This window comes from Bufo gargarizans, chromosome 1 (genome assembly GCF_014858855.1).
Source record: "Bufo gargarizans isolate SCDJY-AF-19 chromosome 1, ASM1485885v1, whole genome shotgun sequence".
Lineage (NCBI taxonomy): Eukaryota > Metazoa > Chordata > Amphibia > Anura > Bufonidae > Bufo > Bufo gargarizans.
The window spans coordinates 460,454,910-460,476,047 of record NC_058080.1 but is presented as its reverse complement, the minus strand read 5'-3'; the positions used below and the strand labels follow the sequence as shown (position 1 = coordinate 460,476,047).

The following is a 21,138-nucleotide window of genomic DNA, read 5'->3' as shown; positions in this document are numbered from 1 at the left end:
AGCCCGGGGTAAACGTCAGCAGGCCATTCTGAAACACATATGTTTGGGGGACAGGCCCCACACCGCACAGGAGTTGTGGCGGGGTATAGAACAACAGACCGACGAGTGGTTGCTGCCGGTGAGCCTCAAGCCCGGCCTGGTGGTGTGTGATAATGGGCGAAATCTCGTTGCAGCTCTGGGACTAGCCAATTTGACGCACATCCCTTGCTTGGCGCATGTGCTGAATTTGGTGGTGCAGAAGTTCATTCACAACTACCCCGACATGTCAGAGCTGCTGCATAAAGTGCGGGCCGTCTGTTCGCGCTTCCGGCGTTCACATCCTGCTGCTGCTCGCCTGTCTGCGCTACACCGTAACTTCGGCCTTCCCGCTCACCGCCTCATATGTGACATGCCCACCAGGTGGAACTCCACCTTGCACATGCTGGACAGACTGTGCGAGCAGCAGCAGGCCATAGTGGAGTTTCAGCTGCAGCACGCACGGGTCAGTCGCACTACAGAACAGCACCACTTCACCACCAATGACTGGGCCTCCATGCGAGACCTGTGTGCCCTGTTGCGCTGTTTCGAGTACTCCACCAATATGGCCAGTGGCGATGACGCCATTATCAGCGTTACAATACCACTTCTATGTCTCCTTGAGAAAATACTTAGGGCGATGATGGAAGAGGAGGTGGCCCAGGAGGAGGAGGAGGAGGAGGAGGAAGAGGGGTCATTTTTAGCACTTTCAGGCCAGTCTCTTCGAAGTGACTCAGAGGGAGGTTTTTGGGAACAGCAGAGGCCAGGTACAAATGTGGCCAGCCAGGGCCCACTACTGGAGGACGAGGAGGACGAGGATGAGGAGGAGGTGGAGGAGGATGAGGATGAAGCATGGTCACAGCGGGGTGGCACCCAACGCAGCTCGGGTCCATCACTGGTGCGTGGCTGGGGGGAAAGGCAGGACAATGACGATACGCCTCCCACAGAGGACAGCTTGTCCTTACCCCTGGGCAGCCTGGCACACATGAGCGACTACATGCTGCAGTGCCTGCGCAACGACAGCAGAGTTGCCCACATTTTAACCTGTGCGGACTAATGGGTTGCCACCCTGCTGGATCCACGCTACAAAGACAATGTGCCCACCTTACTTCCTGCACTGGAGCGTGATAGGAAGATGCGCGAGTACAAGCGCACGTTGGTAGACGCGCTACTGAGAGCATTCCCAAATGTCACAGGGGAACAAGTGGAAGCCCAAGGCAGAGGAGGAGCAAGAGGTCGCCAAGGCAGCTGTGTCACGGCCAGCTCCTCTGAGGGCAGGGTTAGCATGGCAGAGATGTGGAAAACTTTTGTCAACACGCCACAGCTAACTGCACCACCACCTGATACGCAACGTGTTAGCAGGAGGCAACATTTCACTAACATGGTGGAACAGTACGTGTGCACACCCCCCTGATGGTTCGGCCCCATTCAACTTCTGGGTCTCTAAATTGTCCACGTGGCCAGAGCTAGCCTTTTATGCCTTGGAGGTGCTGGCCTGCCCGGCGGCCAGCGTTTTGTCTGAACGTGTATTCAGCACGGCAGGGGGCGTCATTACAGACAAACGCAGCCGCCTGTCTACAGCCAATGTGGACAAGCTGACGTTCATAAAAATGAACCAGGCATGGATCCCACAGGACCTGTCCGTCCCTTGTCCAGATTAGACATTAACTACCTCCCCTTAACCATATATTATTGGACTCCAGGGCACTTCCTCATTCAATCCTATTTTTATTTTAATTTTACCATTATATTGCGAGGCTACCCAAAGTTGAATGAACCTCTCCTCTGTCTGGGTGCCGGGGCCTAAATATATGCCAATGGACTGTTCCAATGTTGGGTGACGTGAAGCCTGATTCTCTGCTATGACATGCAGACTAATTCTCTGCTGACATGAAGACAGATTCTCTGTTACGGGACCTCTCTCCTCTGCCTGGGTGCTGGGCCTAAATATCTGACAATGGACTGTTGCAGTGGTGGCTGACGTGAAGCCTGATTTTCTGCTATGACATGCAGACTGATTCTCTGCTGACATGAAGCCAGATCCTCTGTTACGGGACCTCTCTCCTCTGCCTGTGTGCTGGGCCTAAATATATGCCAATGGACTGTTGCAGTGGTGGCTGACGTGAAGCCTCATTCTCTGCTATGACATGCAGACTAATTCTCTGCTGACATGAAGCCAGATTGTCTGTTACGGGACCTCTCTCCTCTGCCTGGGTGCTGGGCCTAAATTTATGAAAATGGACTCTTACAGTGGTGGGTGACGTGAAGCCTGATTCTCTGCTATGACATGAAGACTGATTCTCTGCTGACATGAAGCCAGATCCTCGATTACGGGACCTCTCTCCTCTGCCTGGGTGCTGGGCCTAAATATCTGACAATGGACTGTTGCATTGGTGGCTGACGTGAAGCCTCATTCTCTGCTATGACATGCAGACTAATTCTCTGCTGACATGAAGCCAGATTGTCTGTTACGGGACCTCTCTCCTCTGCCTGGGTGCTGGGCCTAAATTTATGAAAATGGACTCTTACAGTGGTGGGTGACGTGAAGCCTGATTCTCTGCTATGACATGAAGACTGATTCTCTGCTGACATGAAGCCAGATTGTCTGTTACGGGACCCCTCTCCTCTGCCTGGGTGCTGGGCCTAAATTTATGAAAATGGACTGTTGCAGTGGTGGCTGACGTGAAGCCTGATTCTCTGCTATGACATGCAGACTAATTCTCTGCTGACATGAAGACAGATCCTCTGTTACGGGACCTCTCTCCTCTGCCTGTGTGCTGGGCCTAAATATATGCCAATGGACTGTTGCAGTGGTGGCTGACGTGAAGCCTCATTCTCTGCTATGACATGCAGACTAATTCTCTGCTGACGTGAAGCCAGATTGTCTGTTACGGGACCTCTCTCCTCTGCCTGTGTGCTGGGCCTAAATATATGCCAATGGACTGTTGCACTGGTGGCTGACGTGAAGCCTGATTCTCTGCTATGACATGCAGACTAATTCTCTGCTGACATGAAGCCAGATTGTCTGTTACGGGACCTCTCTCCTCTGCCTGGGTGCTGGGCCTAAATATATGCCAATGGACTGTTGCAGTGGTGGCTGACGTGAAGCCTCATTCTCTGCTATGACATGAAGACTGATTCTCTGCTGACATGAAGCCAGATCCTCTGTTACGGGACCTCTCTCCTCTGCCTGGGTGCTGGGCCTAAATATCTGACAATGGACTGTTGCATTGGTGGCTGACGTGAAGCCTCATTCTCTGCTATGACATGCAGACTAATTCTCTGCTGACATGAAGCCAGATTGTCTGTTACGGGACCTCTCTCCTCTGCCTGTGTGCTGGGCCTAAATATATGCCAATGGACTGTTGCACTGGTGGCTGACGTGAAGCCTGATTCTCTGCTATGACATGCAGACTAATTCTCTGCTGACATGAAGCCAGATTGTCTGTTACGGGACCTCTCTCCTCTGCCTGGGTGCTGGGCCTAAATATATGCCAGTGGACTGTTGCAGTGGTGGCTGACGTGAAGCCTTCATCTCTGCTATGACATGCAGACTAATTCTCTGCTGACATGAAGCCAGATTGTCTGTTACGGGACCTCTCTCCTCTGCCTGTGTGCTGGGCCTAAATATATGCCAATGGACTGTTGCAGTGGTGGCTGACGTGAAGCCTCATTCTCTGCTATGACATGCAGACTAATTCTCTGCTGACGTGAAGCCAGATTGTCTGTTACGGGACCTCTCTCCTCTGCCTGTGTGCTGGGCCTAAATATATGCCAATGGACTGTTGCAGTGGTGGCTGACGTGAAGCCTCATTCTCTGCTATGACATGCAGACTAATTCTCTGCTGACGTGAAGCCAGATTGTCTGTTATGGGACCTCTCTCCTCTGCCTGTGTGCTGGGCCTAAATATATGCCAATGGACTGTTGCACTGGTGGCTGACGTGAAGCCTGATTCTCTGCTATGACATGAAGACTGATTCTCTGCTGACATGAAGCCAGATCCTCTGTTACGGGACCTCTCTCCTCTGCCTGGGTGCTGGGCCTAAATTTAAAAAATGGACTCTTACAGTGGTGGGTGACGTGAAGCCTGATTCTCTGCTATGACATGAAGACTGATTCTCTGCTGACATGAAGCCAGATTGTCTGTTACGGGACCTCTCTCCTCTGCCTGGGTGCTGGGCCTAAATATATGCCAATGGACTGTTGCAGTGGTGGCTGACGTGGAGCCTCATTCTCTGCTATGACATGCAGACTAATTCTCTGCTGACATGAAGCCAGATCCTCTGTTACGGGACCTCTCTCCTCTGCCTGTGTGCTGGGCCTAAATATATGCCAATGGACTGTTGCACTGGTGGCTGACGTGAAGCCTGATTCTCTGCTATGACATGCAGACTGATTCTCTGCTGACATGAAGCCAGATTGTCTGTTACGGGACCTCTCTCCTCTGCCTGGGTGCTGGGCCTAAATTTATGAAAATGGACTCTTACAGTGGTGGGTGACGTGAAGCCTGATTCTCTGCTATGACATGCAGACTAATTCTCTGCTGACATGAAGCCAGATTGTCTGTTACGGGACCTCTCTCCTCTGCCTGGGTGCCGGGGCCTAAATATCTGAGAATGGACTGTTCCAGTGGTGGGTGACGGGAAGCCAGATTCTCTGCTATGGGACCTCTCTCCAATTGATTTTGGTTAATTTTTATTTATTTAATTTTTATTTTAATTCATTTCCCTATCCACATTTGTTTGCAGGGGATTTACCTACATGTTGCTGCCTTTTGCAGCCCTCTAGCCCTTTCCTGGGCTGTTTTACAGCCGTTTTAGTGCCGAAAAGTTCGGGTCCCCATTGACTTCAATGGGGTTCGGGTTCGGGACGAAGTTCGGATCGGGTTCGGATCCCGAACCCGAACATTTCCGGGAAGTTCGGCCGAACTTCTCGAACCCGAACATCCAGGTGTTCGCTCAACTCTAATGATGACCATATTAATCAAGCACCTACACCTCATTTCCTGAGACCTAAAAATCATAAACTTTTTGATAAAAAAAAGTTACTTTCTAAATGCAATATGCAACATATTTATGGATGAGTTTATTGGAATTATTGAGTGTGTAATAAACTGAAAGTCCTTGTTTGGCCAACTGATGTTGTGTTCTGTAGTGAATAAATATCCATTACATAATACAATTGGCAGTCTAATCATTTCTTGTAAATATCACTGAAGGTAAAAAATAAAAAAAGTAAAAGAAAATTCCAGCGCCTGTACTATTAAAATGTAAAAACATTTATCTCATAAGGCGAATAGCATAATGGTAAAAAATTAAAATTGTTAATTTGCCATTTTTTCGTCACTTCAACTCCACCAAAAAAAGCAAAACCCATAAAACTGTGGGGGAAATTGCGTTTTTTTTCCCGATTCCACTCCATTTGGATTTTTTCCAGCTCAGATGCAATATTAAATGGTGCCATTAGAAAGTACAACTTGCCTCGCAAGAATGTGAATGGAAAAATAAAACAAAGTTATGGAAGGCAGGAAAAAAAACTCAAACGCAAAACCAGAAAATTGACGGGTCCTCTAAAGGTTAAAGCATCAAAATTCATTATTCTCTTACAGCAAACATATAACTGATAGTCAAAGGAGCAGATGATGTAAATAGTGTTACATACCCATCCATACTCCAGATCCCAGCACCAACAATAATTAAAAAAACGTACAAAAACCGCTTGTAGGAAGTCACCAGTTAATATAGTGACATATGTCGTCATGATATCATTTACAGTTAGTCGTACAAATTCCTAGAAAAGGAAGCAAAATGTGAAGATTACATCATTTACATAATTATCTGTTAAAAGAAAGAATATAATACCCAGCGATAAATTTGTAAGTACAAGGTCCTAGTCAATGCTCTATAACACTATAAGACAGGGGTGCACAACCTTTTTTGGACTGGGGGCCGCATTGTCACATTGCTCTATTTCAAGGGGCCACAAAAAAAATTAAAAGTTAATCAGCACTTGTTTGCATCAACCTATTAAACAGGCCGCTGCAAAGTGAATGCGGAGGAATGATCGCTAGCACAGTAACTGCTCCCTCATTCAGTTCTGTTGATTATTGGCAGCACATTCCTGATTTTATTACAAGACCCGGAGGCTCATATTGCTATTCTCCTTCTTTACTCTGACCAATAGCAGCAAAGAACAAATAAAAATATTGAAACATGTCATCAGCCCCTCCCCATAGTCTCTCTATAACAGGCCACACCGCCTGCAAATCCTCCTCTTTCTTTGCTGCTGACCGCAGAGATAAGTATTGAGAATTTTCTGTTCATGTCATTATGACTCACATGTATTTATAGTGATACTGTTTGGCTTTGGTTTATCTTGTTTTGGTTTCCCCCCCCCCCTTTTTGGGGCGATTTGGGGCCATTTATTGCTATATTTATTGCTGTATATATATATCTATGTGCTCTTTTGGGTTTCTGTTTGTGTGAACTTGGGTTTTCCCTTATTACCTCCTCGCCTGCTGGCATTTAGGAGGTTACTCTTGCGCTCCCCTTTAGTTGCGTTTCCGTTCATACCCCCGCGCTTACTGCGCCTATCTGTGCCCTTCTTCTGCTCCTCCTCCCTTTCTGGCGGGTCTCTTTCCCGCCGCTTACCTCAGCGCGGCTGCGGCGTCTCCCTCGGCTCTTCCTGGCAGGCGCGCCCGAGATCTCGCGAGATCTCGGGCACTTCCGCTTCCGTTTGTGACGTCATCGCTATCGGAGCTCCGGCCGCATTGCTGCCGTCCTCGGTCTTTCTTGCAGGTTTTTTCTTAGCGATTTCTATCCCTCTACTGGTCTTGGGGCAAATCCCCTCTGCCAGCCTTCCCCATCTAGTGTCCTCTATCATTAATACTGCAGTTAGCTTATATATTTTTGCCAGCATTAATAGTGCCATCATGCCTAAGAATGTGCATGCTGCCCAGGGCCCTGCAGAGGAGGATCTTCCTCTAATGGAATTAACCCCTTCAGGGGAAGATGGCCATGCCCCGATCCCTGGCGGTCATGATACGGATTTTCAGGCGTCCATATCTAGCGCCATTGCTGCAGCCATGGGATCTATGACTTCCGTCATCTCCCAGACTATTGCCCAGGCCCTTGCGGCCCATCCAGCTACCTCTCAAACCCCACAGCCCGTCATGGTGTCCCCACCCACCGGGCCAGTGATTTCTGCCTCCAGAAAAAGGAATAGTAAGGGTGATGATGTTTCCACCAATGTTGGCGCGCTTGGTCCGCGCAAGAGAGCCCGTACGCGTCGGGCAGAACGCACGCGCATCTGGAAAAGTGCTAGAGCACTGCAGGAAATGGATTCCGATTCTGAGATCGGATCTGAGGAGGAGGCTTTAGATGACGCCTTTGAGGAGGCAGAGGAGGACCCATCAGGGGTCATGGAAGATAACCCCTTACCCGGGTGCAGCTCCATGGTTTCGGCAGCAGAGGTGTCCTTGACAGACCCATCAGGGGAACCGCTCTTTGACCCGGATTCCCTACACCACCCTCGGTCTGCGGAGTGGTTGCCGTTGGAGCACGTCTCCAAATATTTGGAGGCCCGCGTGCGTTGCCCCCTCTCCAAAGAGGCGCGCAACAAGCTTAGGGCAGAATGCCCCAGACCCATAATCCCGAACAGGGTTTGCGAGACTCCAGCGGTAGACCCCAAAATGACCCAATTCCTCGCCAAATCTGGGTGGAATCCGAGAAAGGGTCTGGAGTCAGCCCTGCGTGCGTGTCAGGACAAGCTCCTGGACATATTTGGCCCCCTGGCAAAGATTTTCGACTTGGCCGAGGTTGCCAAGGCCGAGGGTAAGCAGGTAGACCCTCTAGAGCTGCGCGAGTGGGTGCAGCGCGCGATTTGCGTAGCAGGAAACGTTAACACGTCCCTGGCTATTGAACGGCGCAAGGCCATACTTTTCAAGGTTGAGCCTAAACTCTCCAACTTGGCGCTTACCGAAGCCGGTAAGGAGGCCCAGGGCCTGCTGTTTGGCGAGTCCTTTATTAAGGACTTAGGACGGTTCGTCGGTGCTTTTACAGCACTCGATAAGGCCCAAAGTTCAATGAAGCGGGTGTTTCACGGTAGGGTCTCTACCAGGGCCGGCAGTTTCAGGGGCCGTCTGTCCGGCCGTGCCCATTTTCAGTCCCGTGCTACGGGCAGAGGCTCCTTCTCCCAGAGACCTGCTTTCCAGGAGCAGAGGCGAGAGTCATCATCCTTTTTCCCTTCCCGGGGAGGATCCTGGAGGCCTAGAGGATACAGAGGAAACCCTGGTTCCAGACGACCTTATGGTAAGACCGATGCCTCATTTCAATTCTTTGACTGTTTGTGTAGGGGGCAGACTCCGGCTCTTTTCTCGAGCTTGGTCGCGCATCACCTCGGACCAATGGATTCTCTCCACGGTCAGGGGTTTCCACATAGAGCTGACATCTTCTCATCTATCCATTCCGCCCCCACACCCGGCAGTGCTGTCGGTAGAGAGCCGCATACTTGTGGACTCAGAGCTATCAGATCTCTTCCGCAAAGGGGCCATAGAGCCGGCTCCGGCATCCACTGGCGCGGTAATCAGCAACATTTTCTTGGTGGCAAAAAAAGGGGGCCAGCTACGGCCCGTCATCAATTTACGCGCTCTCAACGCGTTCGTCAGGTACCGCCATTTCAAGATGGAGGGCATCCATCTCCTTCGGGACCTACTTCAGGTGGGCGATTGGATGGTCAAGTTGGACCTGAAGGACGCTTATCTTACCGTCCCTGTCGAGGACGCGTCCAGGGACCTTCTATGTTTCCTTTGGAAGGACAGGGTTTGGCGGTTTACATGCCTCCCTTTCGGCCTTTCTTCAGCTCCGTGGTGCTTCACCAAGCTGATGCGCCCTGCTATGGCCTGGCTACGCAGTCGGGGAGTTCGCCTCATCGTCTATCTGGACGACATCCTGATCATGGCACAGGATCATGCGGTGTTGCTGACTCACCTTCGCTGGACTATGGATCTCCTGTTGGAGCTGGGTTTCCTTCTCAATCAGGAGAAGTCCTGTCTCACCCCGGCTCGCGAGATGGAGTTCCTGGGGTTTCTGGTGGATTCCACGGCAGGGACTCTCAGCCTACCACCGTCCAAGGTTCGGTCCATTCGGAAGGAATTGTGCAGAGCCAAGTCGTCCTCCCAGATCCCGTTGCGTCAGCTGGCCAGGATCATAGGGCTTCTAGCGTCATCTATCCAGGCGGTCTTCCCAGCCCCACTACATTACCGGGCCCTCCAGCGTCTGAAGATTTTCCACCTCCGGAAAGGGGTTTCCTATGCGGATTGGATTTCCCTGGACGAGGAAACCAAGGAGGAGTTGTCCTGGTGGATCCACAATTTACAAGCTTGGAACGGCAAAGCCATTTTCGGTCATCGTCCGGACTTCGTAGTGGATTCGGATGCCAGCCTGTCGGGCTGGGGAGCTCACTGCGAGGGGATCTCAACCGGAGGCGGCTGGTCAGTGGACGAAGCGGGATTCCATATCAATGCGCTGGAACTGTTGGCAGGTTCGTTCGCAATCAGGAGTTTCACGAGAGACACGGCCAAGGCCTGCATTCAACTTCGCATGGACAACGTGTCGGCAGTGCGTTACATCAATGGCATGGGCGGTACACGTTCCACCATCCTATCTCGGTTGGCGAAGGATTTCTGGGACTACTGTCTGGACAAGGAGTTGATTGTCTTGGCGGAATATCTTCCGGGCGTCCAGAACATTCGGGCAGATTGGAGCTCTCGATATCTCTCAGACTCCAGCGACTGGCAGTTAGATCCAGCGGTGTTCCGGTCCTTAACGTCTCTTTGGGGGCATTGCTGTATCGACCTGTTTGCCTCCCGCCTGAACACGCAGCTGCCACGTTTCTACAGTTGGCGTCCGGACCCAGAGGCCGAAGCTGTGGACGCGTTCCTACAGGATTGGTCGCGGGGTCTGCTCTACGCATTCCCCCCCTTCCAACTGATTCCCAGGACCCTGATTCAGGTACGCCGTCATTCAGCGGATCTGGTTCTGCTGGTCCCGTTTTGGACTTCCCAGTCGTGGTTTCCTCACCTTCTGGAGATGATGATGGAGACCCCGTACCTGCTCCCGACATCTCAGACTCTCCTCCGAGGTCCGAATCACCAGCTACATCCTCTTCTCCTGGACGGATCTCTGCGCCTGTTGGCGTGTCGAATTTCAGGGGACCCTGGGAGGTCCCGGGAGTTTCGGGAACAGCTAGAGTCCTTTTGGAGAACGCCTGGGCCCCAGGGACCAGAAGATCTTACAGATCTGCCTGGGGATCTTGGGATCGCTGGTGCGTGGCTAGGAACTTGGATCCCGTTTCGGCACCTGTGACGGAGATCTTGCACTTCCTATCTTCTCTTTTCGACCAGGGCAAGGCCTATCGCACGATCAGCCTTTTCAGGTCGGCCATTTCTGCGTCCCACCAGGGGTTTGACGGTGCTCCTGCGGGGCAACATCCTTTGGTATGCCGTCTATTGCGCGGCTCTCGGATGTCTCGGCCTCCTAGACCTAGATTTTCGGCTACTTGGGACGTGTCTTGTGTCCTTTCCTTTCTATCTTCTTGGCCTCAGAATTCAGACCTCTCCTTAAGGCAACTGTCGGCGAAGCTCGTCACTCTTTTCTGTCTAATTTCCTGCAAGCGGGTGTCCGACGTCCGGGCTTTGGATTATGATGCCCGCTCGTATACTCCGGAGGGGGTCTCCTTTGACATCTCCAGGAGGACCAAGTCTCACATACGCTCTGTCGCTTATCCGGCTTTCCCGGCCTCGCCTTCTCTCTGTCCGGTGGAATGCCTCAAGGAGTATGAAGCTCGCACTTCCCTTCATCGATCACGGGAGTTTTCTCATCTTTTCCTCTCTACCATTCGTCCTTTTGCCCCGGTGACCACTCCCACGCTGGCTAGGTGGATGAAGTGGATCATGGAGTTGGCGGGCGTGGACACTTCCATTTTTTCGGCACATTCCGCTAGGGGGGCATCCGCTACCTCTTTGGCGGTGTCTGGCGCCAGGTTGGAGGACATTTTGAAATTGGCGGACTGGTCCAGAGTGTCCACATTCAGAGAATTTTACTTCCGTCCAGGTCCTCACGCTTTCTCATCAATCATTGAAAATTTGTCTTAACTTTGAACTCGCAATATGAGCCTCCGGGTCTTGTAATAAAATCAGGTGATTTTCCTATTTCATGACGTAAAGTCATGATTTTATTAAAGACACGGAGGCGAGTATTGCCCACCCTACGCTTTCCCTCCCTATGTGAGTTTAATATTGGAATGATTTTGATTGTATGTCATTTGCATATTGATTTAACTCTATGAGTTTTCTTTCCTGAGTAGGTTTGTCGCAACCATTTGTTTGTGCATACCATGCACCGATTTGCTTCTATCATGGTTCTGTTTTCGCCTTTTTTCAGGTTGAGATCGGTCAGTTCCGTGATGTCCTTTGTTCTACGTCCTGGTTCGGAGGGTCGGCAGTTCGGTTCCAGCCGGTCATGTGACGTGGACAGCTTCAGGAGGTTCTTCAAGGTTGTTCCTGGTGTTCCTGTTCGCTTCCGGATGGATGGCGTTTTTGTTCCCAGGCTGTTCCGGTTCCTGGTTGGCGGTTCGGTTGGACTGTTCGGTTCGGATTTACAAAGAAAGAGGAGGATTTGCAGGCGGTGTGGCCTGTTATAGAGAGACTATGGGGAGGGGCTGATGACATGTTTCAATATTTTTATTTGTTCTTTGCTGCTATTGGTCAGAGTAAAGAAGGAGAATAGCAATACTCGCCTCCGTGTCTTTAATAAAATCATGACTTTACGTCATGAAATAGGAAAATCACCTGATTACACAGAGAGATGTGCTGACAATAATTGTACATCGTTCATCCTGATAAAACATGCAAATCAGCCTACCAACGAGTGATCGCTTGTTTATCAGCTGATGAGCGCCACGATTATTCCGGCCAGATATCAGGAATGAGCGCTCCTATGAAGACTTGTTCTCAGTAATTGTCCCGAATATCGTGACGTGTAATATTTTTGACACATTCCTGAAGCATGGCCTTGAAACAGAAGATTCATACTTACCTGCTCCCTGCCGCTGTCTCCATCTTCTGGTCCCCGTGATGTTCACATCCGGCTGGCCATGGGTACAGTCACATGCTCCGCTCCAGCCAATGACTGGTTTCAGTGGTGATGTGGCCACAAGCAGTGTTTTACCGCTGAAGTCAGTCATTTGCTGGAGAGGTGCTCCAGGACCGGAAGATGGAGACAGCGAGACAATAACCAGAAAGCCCTTTCCTTCACTGCAGAGGATGGCGCTCACTGGTTATTACTGCCTCCTGCAACCCTGGATATACTGTAGGTGCCCTACAATAACAAGTAAACACTTTCCCTGAGGGCTCATGCACACGATCATGGTTTTGGTCTGCATCGAAGCCGCATTTTTAGCGGCTCGGATGCGGACCCATTTACTTCAATGGGACCGCAAAAGATGCAGGTAGCACTCCCTGTGCTGCCCACATCCGTTGCTCCGTTCCGCAAAACAGTTCTGCAGAACACAAAAAGCTAGCATCTGTGTTTTGTGGACCACAAAACACGATATGGTCATGTGCATGAAGCCTTACTAGTGGGGAAAGCACTTATTGGTTAACCTTTAATGACCAGGCCTGAAAAGCCCTTAATGACCAGTCCCTTTGTGGTTTAGCGTACAGGGTTCAAACATTTGTAACTTTTTTAGTTGTTGGGCTACGAAAATAACTTGCAGCTTTTTATTATATTTTTTAGTTTTATTTTAGTTTAGTTTATATTTTTTGTACAGGAAACTGTACAATTCTTTTTTATAAAGTCATTTTTATCCAAACTATAGCTCATTCCTTAAATCTGCAAATTATTATAATCGGTTCCCTATTTTTCTTTGGATCGTTTCATTATATAATATGTATAGTTTCATGTGAATGGGGTGATAATACTGATGGTTTTGGTTGATTTGGCTATTTTTTTTATTTTATGTATTTTATTATTTTTTCTTTTTCTTAACTTATTTTTAAATAGATTTATTCTACAAAAAGACCTTTGTTTGGGGGACACTGACTTTTTTTAGTCTCCTTTTCTTTCCTTTTATTTGTATTTTATTTTTTTAAATAATCACTTTATTACTTTTTTTAAAATATTTTTTTTGCCACATATATCCCTCTGGAAGTCATTCCTTCTCCTCGGCTCCCCTACTCTCACCAATAGCCAGGGACCCGTCCTCATCCAGACTCCTGCTACAGTGCAGGGGCAGGAGCTGTCATCCTTCCCTGTGCGGCGGTCAAGGAAAAAACACAGCCGATCACACAATCAGCTATGTTTCTGTCTAGCAGGACGGGGGCCGCAAACCTTGCCTCTGGGGGCCGCAGGTTGTGCACCGCTGCTTAGACAATGTATGTTTCCAGATGAATAGAAATAATAAAACCAAATAAAATATGCAATTGGCCTACAGCTGTTCTCCTCAACTTCCCCATAAACATTTGCTCGTTCTGCTGAGCTTGCATGTAGTTTTAATGGGGAGAGGTGAATAAGTCACTACCAGACTCTTCTGGCAGTAGCTTATCTCCTGTGGGAACAAAGAACTGAACATGTTGAAATACAGTGTACCTGAATTTTTTTTTCCCCACAGCATCTACCAGGAAGGGTTAGGGAGAGTCAGAAGAACACCATGCACTTAAGGCCTCATGCACACGACCGTTGTTTTGATCCGCATCCGAGCCACAGTTGTTGCGGCTCGGGTGCGGACCTGTTTACTTCAATGGGGTCGCAAAAGATGCGGACAGCACTCCGTGTGCTGTCTGCATCCGTTCCTCCGTTCCATGGTCCGCAAAAAATATATAACCTGTCCTATTCTTGTCCATTTTGCGGACAAGAATAGGCAGTTATATTAATGGCTGTCTGTGCTGTTACGCAAATTGAGGAACGCACATGGATGCCATCCGTGTTTTGCGGATCCGCAATTTGCGGACCGCAAAACACACAACGGTCGTGTGCATGTAGCCTAAGGCCAAATGAGGCCGAATGCTCCTGAGAGCCGGAGCGCACGGAGTCATTGGTTGCTATGACCACGTGCACTTCATGCCGCTGGACGACAGTAATACACTATGCGAGTGTATTACTGTAGTCCAGCGGCAGCATGAAGCGCACGGCGTCATAGCAACCAATTACGCCGTGCGCTCCTGCTCTCAACAGGATGCCAGGCCGTGTTACCACGGACCGCTCTCGGCCACGGAACACGGCCGTGTGCATTGGGCCTAAGGCCTCATGCACACGACCGTTGTGTGCATCCGTGGCCGTTGTGCCGTTTTCCGTTTTTTTTCGCGGACCCATTGACTTTCAATGGGTCCGTGGAAAAATCGGAGAATGCACCGTTTTGCAGTCGAGGCCGTGATCCGTGTATCCTGTCCGTCAAAAAAATATGACCTGTCCTATTTTTTTGACGGACAACGGTTCACGGACCCATTCAAGTCAATGGGTCCGTGAAAGAATACGGATGCACACAAGATTGGCATCCGTGTCCGTGATCCGTGGCCGTAGGTTGCTTTCATACAGACGGATCCGAAGATCCGTCTGCATAAAAGCTTTTTCAGATCTAAGTTTTCACTTTGTGAAAACTCATATCCGACAGTATATTCTAACATAGAGGCGTTCCCATGGTGATGGGGACTTTTCAAGTTAAAATATACCATCGGATTGGAGAAAACTCCAATCCGATGGTATAAAAGAACTCCAGACTTTACATTGAAAGTCAATGGGGACGGATCCGTTTGAAATGGCACATATTGTGTCAACGTCAAACGGATCCGTCCCCATTGACTTGCATTGTAATTCAGGACGGATCCGTTTGGCTCCGCACGGCCAGGCGGACACCAAAACCACTTTTTTTTCATGTCCGTGGATCCTCCAAAAATCAAGGAAGACCCACGGACGAAAAAACGGTCACGGATCACGGACCTACGGACCCTGTTTTTGCGGACCGTGAAAAAAAACTGTCGTGTGCATGAGGCCTAAGGCTGAGTTTTATACTTCACGTATTAGCTCAGTTATTTCCATCAGTTATTGTGAGCCAAAACTAGGCATGGATCAAAAACACAGAACAGGTACAGATCTTTCCATTATAATTTATCTCTGTCTATGCTTCACTACAGGTTTTGCCTCACAATTACTGAAGGAAATAACTGAAGTGTGAACTCAACCTTAGGTAGTTGGTAATCCCCACCAAATGTGTAAGGCTCTGTTGGCTTCCATCCAATGTGTTTGGCCACTGTAAACATCTGAGATCCCACAATTTATGCGCTAAGATACATTTACATCAAAATTAGCCCCATTTTCAGGCTTTCTACTTAATAAATGAATGGCTTCTTCTGAGGCATACATAGAAATCATAGGTCCTCATAACAACATTTTAAACTCCCCTCTCCCAAATTAATGTCTATTAATGGGATGTAGTTGGACCTGACATTGTTTTATGTCACTTTTCTAGGGCTTCCTTCACACTAGTTTTTGTGGGGGTTGGCCACAAGTACATAATGTTGCATTTGGAAGGGGGGTAAATACTAACCCTTTAAAAAAATGCACCAAAACTGGAGAGAAACGCCTATGAAACTGTCACGGACGTACCGAGACATACAGATGTTCCCGCGACGGGTGGCAGAAGATCTGTGAGACTGGCAACACGTGGTTTAATCTGACATGTTTTCTTTTTGAATCAAATGGCATCTGTGTTGTTTCTGGTGCTTGCCACACCTTCTTTCCCCAGGTGTGGCTATTGTGGTCATTTCACCTTCTCCATTTATTGTTGTTTCTCCCACTATGCTTTGCGGTTTATAGCGTCTTTTGGACTTGTGGTTAGCTTGTGTTTGGTTCTCGGCTGAGTTCCTGGTGCTACCAAAGCTTCATTAAAGATAAGTGTTTTCTTTACCTTTTGTATTTTGTTTATATATGTGTGTGTTGCCTTTCCCTGTTGTTTGTCATTATGCCTGAGGAAGACTTCTGTTCGTCCTTCCCTTTGAAGGAACAGGTAGACTCAGTCTTGACATTAGTTCCAGGGTCCTATAGGGTAATATAGGATTCTAGGTATCTGGTGTATGAACTTGCCTACCTTTGGGGCCTATTCATACTGGTAGTCTGTCAGGATTGGAGTTAGGGTTTTCTCTAGGAGGTGCCCATCTATCTTCCCTAGTTTCAGGTATCCCTTTCCCTCCTATGCTCGGTGTGGTATTTTCCTCCCACACATGAGCGTGACATTATAATCCTCCAAAACCGTCATTTTTGCTTGTTTCAGTACAGCCATGGATCCTATTGCTGCACAGGCTCTCTTTTGAGGTAGCTGACCTCCGCACGACCGTCTCGCAGATCCAGAGACCACAGGTGGTTGTTAACAGGCCGAGCCTAAAGTTGCCCTCCCGGACAGATTCTGTGTGGGAAGTGATCATTTCATTTTGTTTAGGGAGGCACGCAAAGTGTATTTTAGGCTATGCCCACACTCATCTGGGGATGAGAATCAGAGATTTGGTGTGGTTATTTTTTTTACTTAAGGGGACACTCAGTCATAGACTTTTTCTCTGCCGACTGGATCGCAGTCTCTCCGGTCAGTGGATGAATTCAAAGCTCTGGGTCTCATTTATGATGACCCGGATCGGACCTCCCAGGCCGAGACCAAGCTACTTGGCTTTTGTCAGAGAAAGCATTCTGCTGAGATCTATTGCTCTGAGCTTAGGAGGTGGGCTATGGATACTGAGTGAAACGATCTGGCTCTCCGTAGTCAGTTTTGTCAGGGATTATCAGAGAGGCTGAAGGACACTTTGGCCTTTCATGAGAATCCTGAGTCTCTGGAAGCCGCTATGTCTCTTGCAGTACGAATTGATAGACGCCTGAGAGAGAGATCTAGGGGCCCCCACTCTCAGGATGTACTATTATATAACGTATCATCTTCCTATGACACTTTGGGTGAAGATACTCCTGGGTTTATATCTGGGGATGAACCTATGCAGTTAGGGGGAGCTACTCCGGGATCCACTTTTAAGCATTCTGGTCGTAGGAAGGGAGTTTGTTTTTTCTGCGACCAGAAAGGACATTTTACCAATGTATGTCCAAGCATTCAGCCTTAAAAAAGAAAAAAAAAGGACGTTTAATTCCCATCTGACTCTTGGGGGGCTGGGAGAGTAGTCAGAAAATGTGCATTTGTCTTTGCCTGGTAGTACCCGATTTCTCCTGACTGCTGAGGTGGCGCTAGAGTCCAAGACTGTGGGGATTGAGGTGTTTATCGACAGTGGGGCAGGGGTGAACCTGATTGATGCTCAGTTTGTCCATATGCACGGGTTGTCTCCAAGTGCATTCCAGAAAAACATTTCCATTTTTGCTATTGATTCTGCACCTCTAACTCAGAAGTGTTTATCTCAGATGGTGCATGACATCCGATTAATAATGAGTGACTTTCATCAGGAATTCATCTCATTTTTTGTGTTGGAGGGTCTCCCTGCTCCGTTGGTTCTGGGTTTACCGTGGTTAAGCAGGCACAAACCAGACAGATTCTGGTTTGAGGTGAATATTGCTTTGACAATTCTCTAAATACATCTTTTTCTGCTTTAACCACTAAAACATTACCCTCTTTTATATATGATTTTGATTTATTTTTATGAAGTGGATGCCAGGATTTAACTCCGCATCAGGAATATGATTGTCCTATCAACCTTATTCCCGGGAGCTAAGTTGCCCAAATCTAGGTTGTCTAGGTTGTATAACCTTCATGGACTGTAAAAAACTGCCATGAGAAAGTATATTACCAAGAGTTTGGCTAAAGGACACATAAGAACTTCCAAATCTCCAGTGGCAGCAGGGTTTTTGTTAAAAAAAAAAGGACGGCACTCTTAGGCCATATCTGGATTTCCGTGAGCTAAATCGGATTACTGCCCGTGATCTTTCCCCCTTCCTTTGATTCCTGATTTGTTTAACCAGATTCTTGATGCCAAGGTGTTTTCCAAGTTAGACTTAAGGGGGCATATAATCTGGTCAGAATCAAGGAAGGGGATGAATGGAAGAAGGCTTTTATTACCCCAGAGTGTCACTTTGAGAACCTGGTCATGCCTTTTGGGTTGACCAATGCTCCTGCGGTTTTCCAGCATTTCGTGAATTACATTTTTCATCACCTGGTGGGGAGGTTTGTTGTTGTGTATTTGGATGACATACTAAATTATTTTCCAGACGTGGAGACTCATCAGGATCACGTTAGACAGGTGTTACAGATCCTAAGGGAAAATAAATTGTATGCTAAACTAGAGAAGTGTGTTTTTGCTGTACATGAGTTGCAATTCTTGGGCTACCTGCTGTCATCTTCAGATTTTTGAATGGATTCAGAGAAAGTCCATGCTGTATTAGACTGGGATCGACCTGAAAATCTGAAGTCTCTTATGCAGTTTTTGGGGTTCACCAACTATTACCGAAAATGTATTCAGAACTATTCGACAGTAATGAAACCCTTAACTGACATGACTAAGAAAGGGACGGATGTCTCAGTGTGGTCTAATTCGGCGTTGCGAGCCTTTTCTACGGTTGAGTGCTTCTATTTTGCCCCTATATTGGTGCAGCCGGATGTATCAAAACCTTTTATTGTGGAAGTTGACGCGTCCGAAGTGGGAGTAGGAGCAGTTTTATCGCAGGGCCCGTTATCTGGTAAATGGCGCCCATGTGCATTTTTATCAAAAAAACTCTCTGCCGCAGAGAGAAATTACGATGTGGGTAACAGAGAGTTGCTGGCCATTAAGTTGTCTTTTGAGGAGCGGCATCATTGGTTGGAAAGGGCAATTCATCCGATCATAGTGTTCACAGATCACAAAAATCTGGCTTACCCAAAGTCGGCTAATTGACTGAAACCGAGGCAGGCCAGATGGTCTTTGTTTTTCACCAGATTCAATTTCACAGTCACTTATCGTCCTGGGTTTAAGAACATCAAAGCAGATGCCTTGTCATGTAGTTTTCCTGGAGGTGGTGATTTTGAAAATCCAAGTCCGATACTGTCGGAAGGGATGGTGGTATCCGCTCTATACCCTAACCTAGAGGTGAAGGTGTTAGAGGCTCAGGGAGACGCACCAGAGTCTTGCCCCTCTGGTAAATTTGTTCCATCAGAATTGTATCATAAGGTGTTTGAGGAACATCACTGTACGGTTCTTACGGGACACTCTGGGAGTAGATCCACTGTCGACCTCTTCTCTCGTAGATTCTGGTGGCCGGTGTTGCGTAAGTGTGTTGAGGATTATGTGTCGGCCTGTAGTATCTGTGCACGCGCTAAGCTGACACATACTTGACCTCCTGGATCTCTATTTCCGTTGCCCACTCACTTGTCTATGGATTTTATTACTGATCTGCCTAATTCATCTGGAAAGACAGTTATTCTGGTGGTAATTGATCGTTTTAGTAAAATGGTGCACTTTATAGCATTGCCTGGCCTACCTAATGCTAAAACACTTGCGCAAGTGTTTGTTGACAACATTGTGAAACTTTATGGCATTCCCTCTGACGTGGTCTCGGATCTTGGGACTCAGTTTGTGTCCAGATTCTGGAAGGCGTTCTGTACTCGGCTGGGGGTATAACTGTCTTTTTCTTCTGCTTTTCATCCTCAGACAAATGGACAGAAGGAGCGCACTAATCAGAGTCTGGAGAATTACTTAAGATGTTTTGTCTCTGAGAACCAGGAGGAGTGGTCCTCGTTTTAGTCTTTAGCAGAGTTTGCCATAAACAATCGTAGATTGTTTTTTGCGGCATATGGGTTTCATCTGCAATTTGGCACATTCTCTGGTTTGGATACTTACAGTATCCCTGAGGAGGAACGTTTTCCGTCATCATTGTCTTCTGTATGGCGGAAAATTCAAAATAACTTGATGAATATGGGCAACAAGTATAAACGTGTGACTGCCCTTAACAAGAACTCAATAATAACTGCATTAATTCTCTTTGCAGTGAGCTCCTCCTAGTAGTGGCTGCACTAGCCTAAAGTTCTCCTTTAAAATTCAGGAAAACTAAATTCGATCCAGCACTTAAATCAGCAATAAATTGTCAGCTTTATTCTATCTTGAATAAAATTCCAAACATGAAGTCCTTTCAGTGTCTGATTATGCATTTCTCACAAGCTCAGAGCCCGTAATTATAGCAAATAAATAAACCACCACCATTCTGAATATACACACATCAATAAAACAGTTGAAAAATGTCATATAGTATAGGAAAGGGGAGAAAGGTTTTCTGGGCTTTTAATATTGATGACCTATCCTCAGGATAGGCCATTAATATCATTTCAGCTGTATGAAGGGAAGGTGACCAGTGCGCGCGTGCCATCTCCCGTCTCTCTTCTTGCTTGTCATGGCAGCAGCGAGCAGGAAGAGAGAAGGGAGCACTGCACGTGCCTTCCCTTCAATTCATCTGATCGGCGGGGTGTCGGGTGTTAGACCTCCGCCGATTTGATATTGATGACCTATCCTGAGGATAGGTCATCAATATTAAAAGCCAGGAGAACCTCTTTAAGGTATATCTACTCATATGAACAAACTATAAGTACAAAATAGTTGTTTGTTAAAAAGTACTATTGAAGCAAGAATGTAATGTAAATTCAACACTATGGGCCTCATTTATCAAAACTGAAAAGTCTAAATCTAAAGAGAAATCTAAAAGAAAGATTGCTATTGTTTCCTATAGCAACCAATCAGAACTTAACTTTCACAACTTTTCATTTCATCAGAGCAGTAAATCTTACTGACCCGCAGTTAACATGTCATTTTTACTGCATAGGGAATGGTGTAAAAAAACAACATCCATAAAACAATGGCTGCTTTGTTTTTATTTTTTTTCAATTCCACCCTATTTTTCCAGTTTCCACTGCCCTGTATGCAATAATAAAAGGTGCCATTAGGAAGTACAACTTGTCCCGCAAAAAAAACAGGTAAGATATGGCTATGTGAACTGAAAAATAAAATAGTTATGACTCCTGGAATGCAGGGAGTAAAAAATAGAGCAAACCACAGAAAATAGCTGTTTCAAGAGGGGGTTAAGCATGCAGAGGGAGTCAAAGATGCATAAGACACACTGCAAGGA

General features: G+C 47.6%; 1 protein-coding gene across 1 annotated transcript in view; it reads right to left on the bottom strand.

Annotated features, from left to right (window-relative positions):
• LOC122927839 (transmembrane channel-like protein 1) overlaps positions 1-21,138 on the bottom strand; it is a 112,602-nt gene that overhangs the window by 34,229 nt on the left and 57,235 nt on the right. The window contains exon 12 of the mRNA XM_044280113.1: positions 5,678-5,806. Coding sequence (XP_044136048.1) covers positions 5,678-5,806 — 129 coding nt within the window. The remainder of the gene's footprint in view (positions 1-5,677; positions 5,807-21,138) is intronic.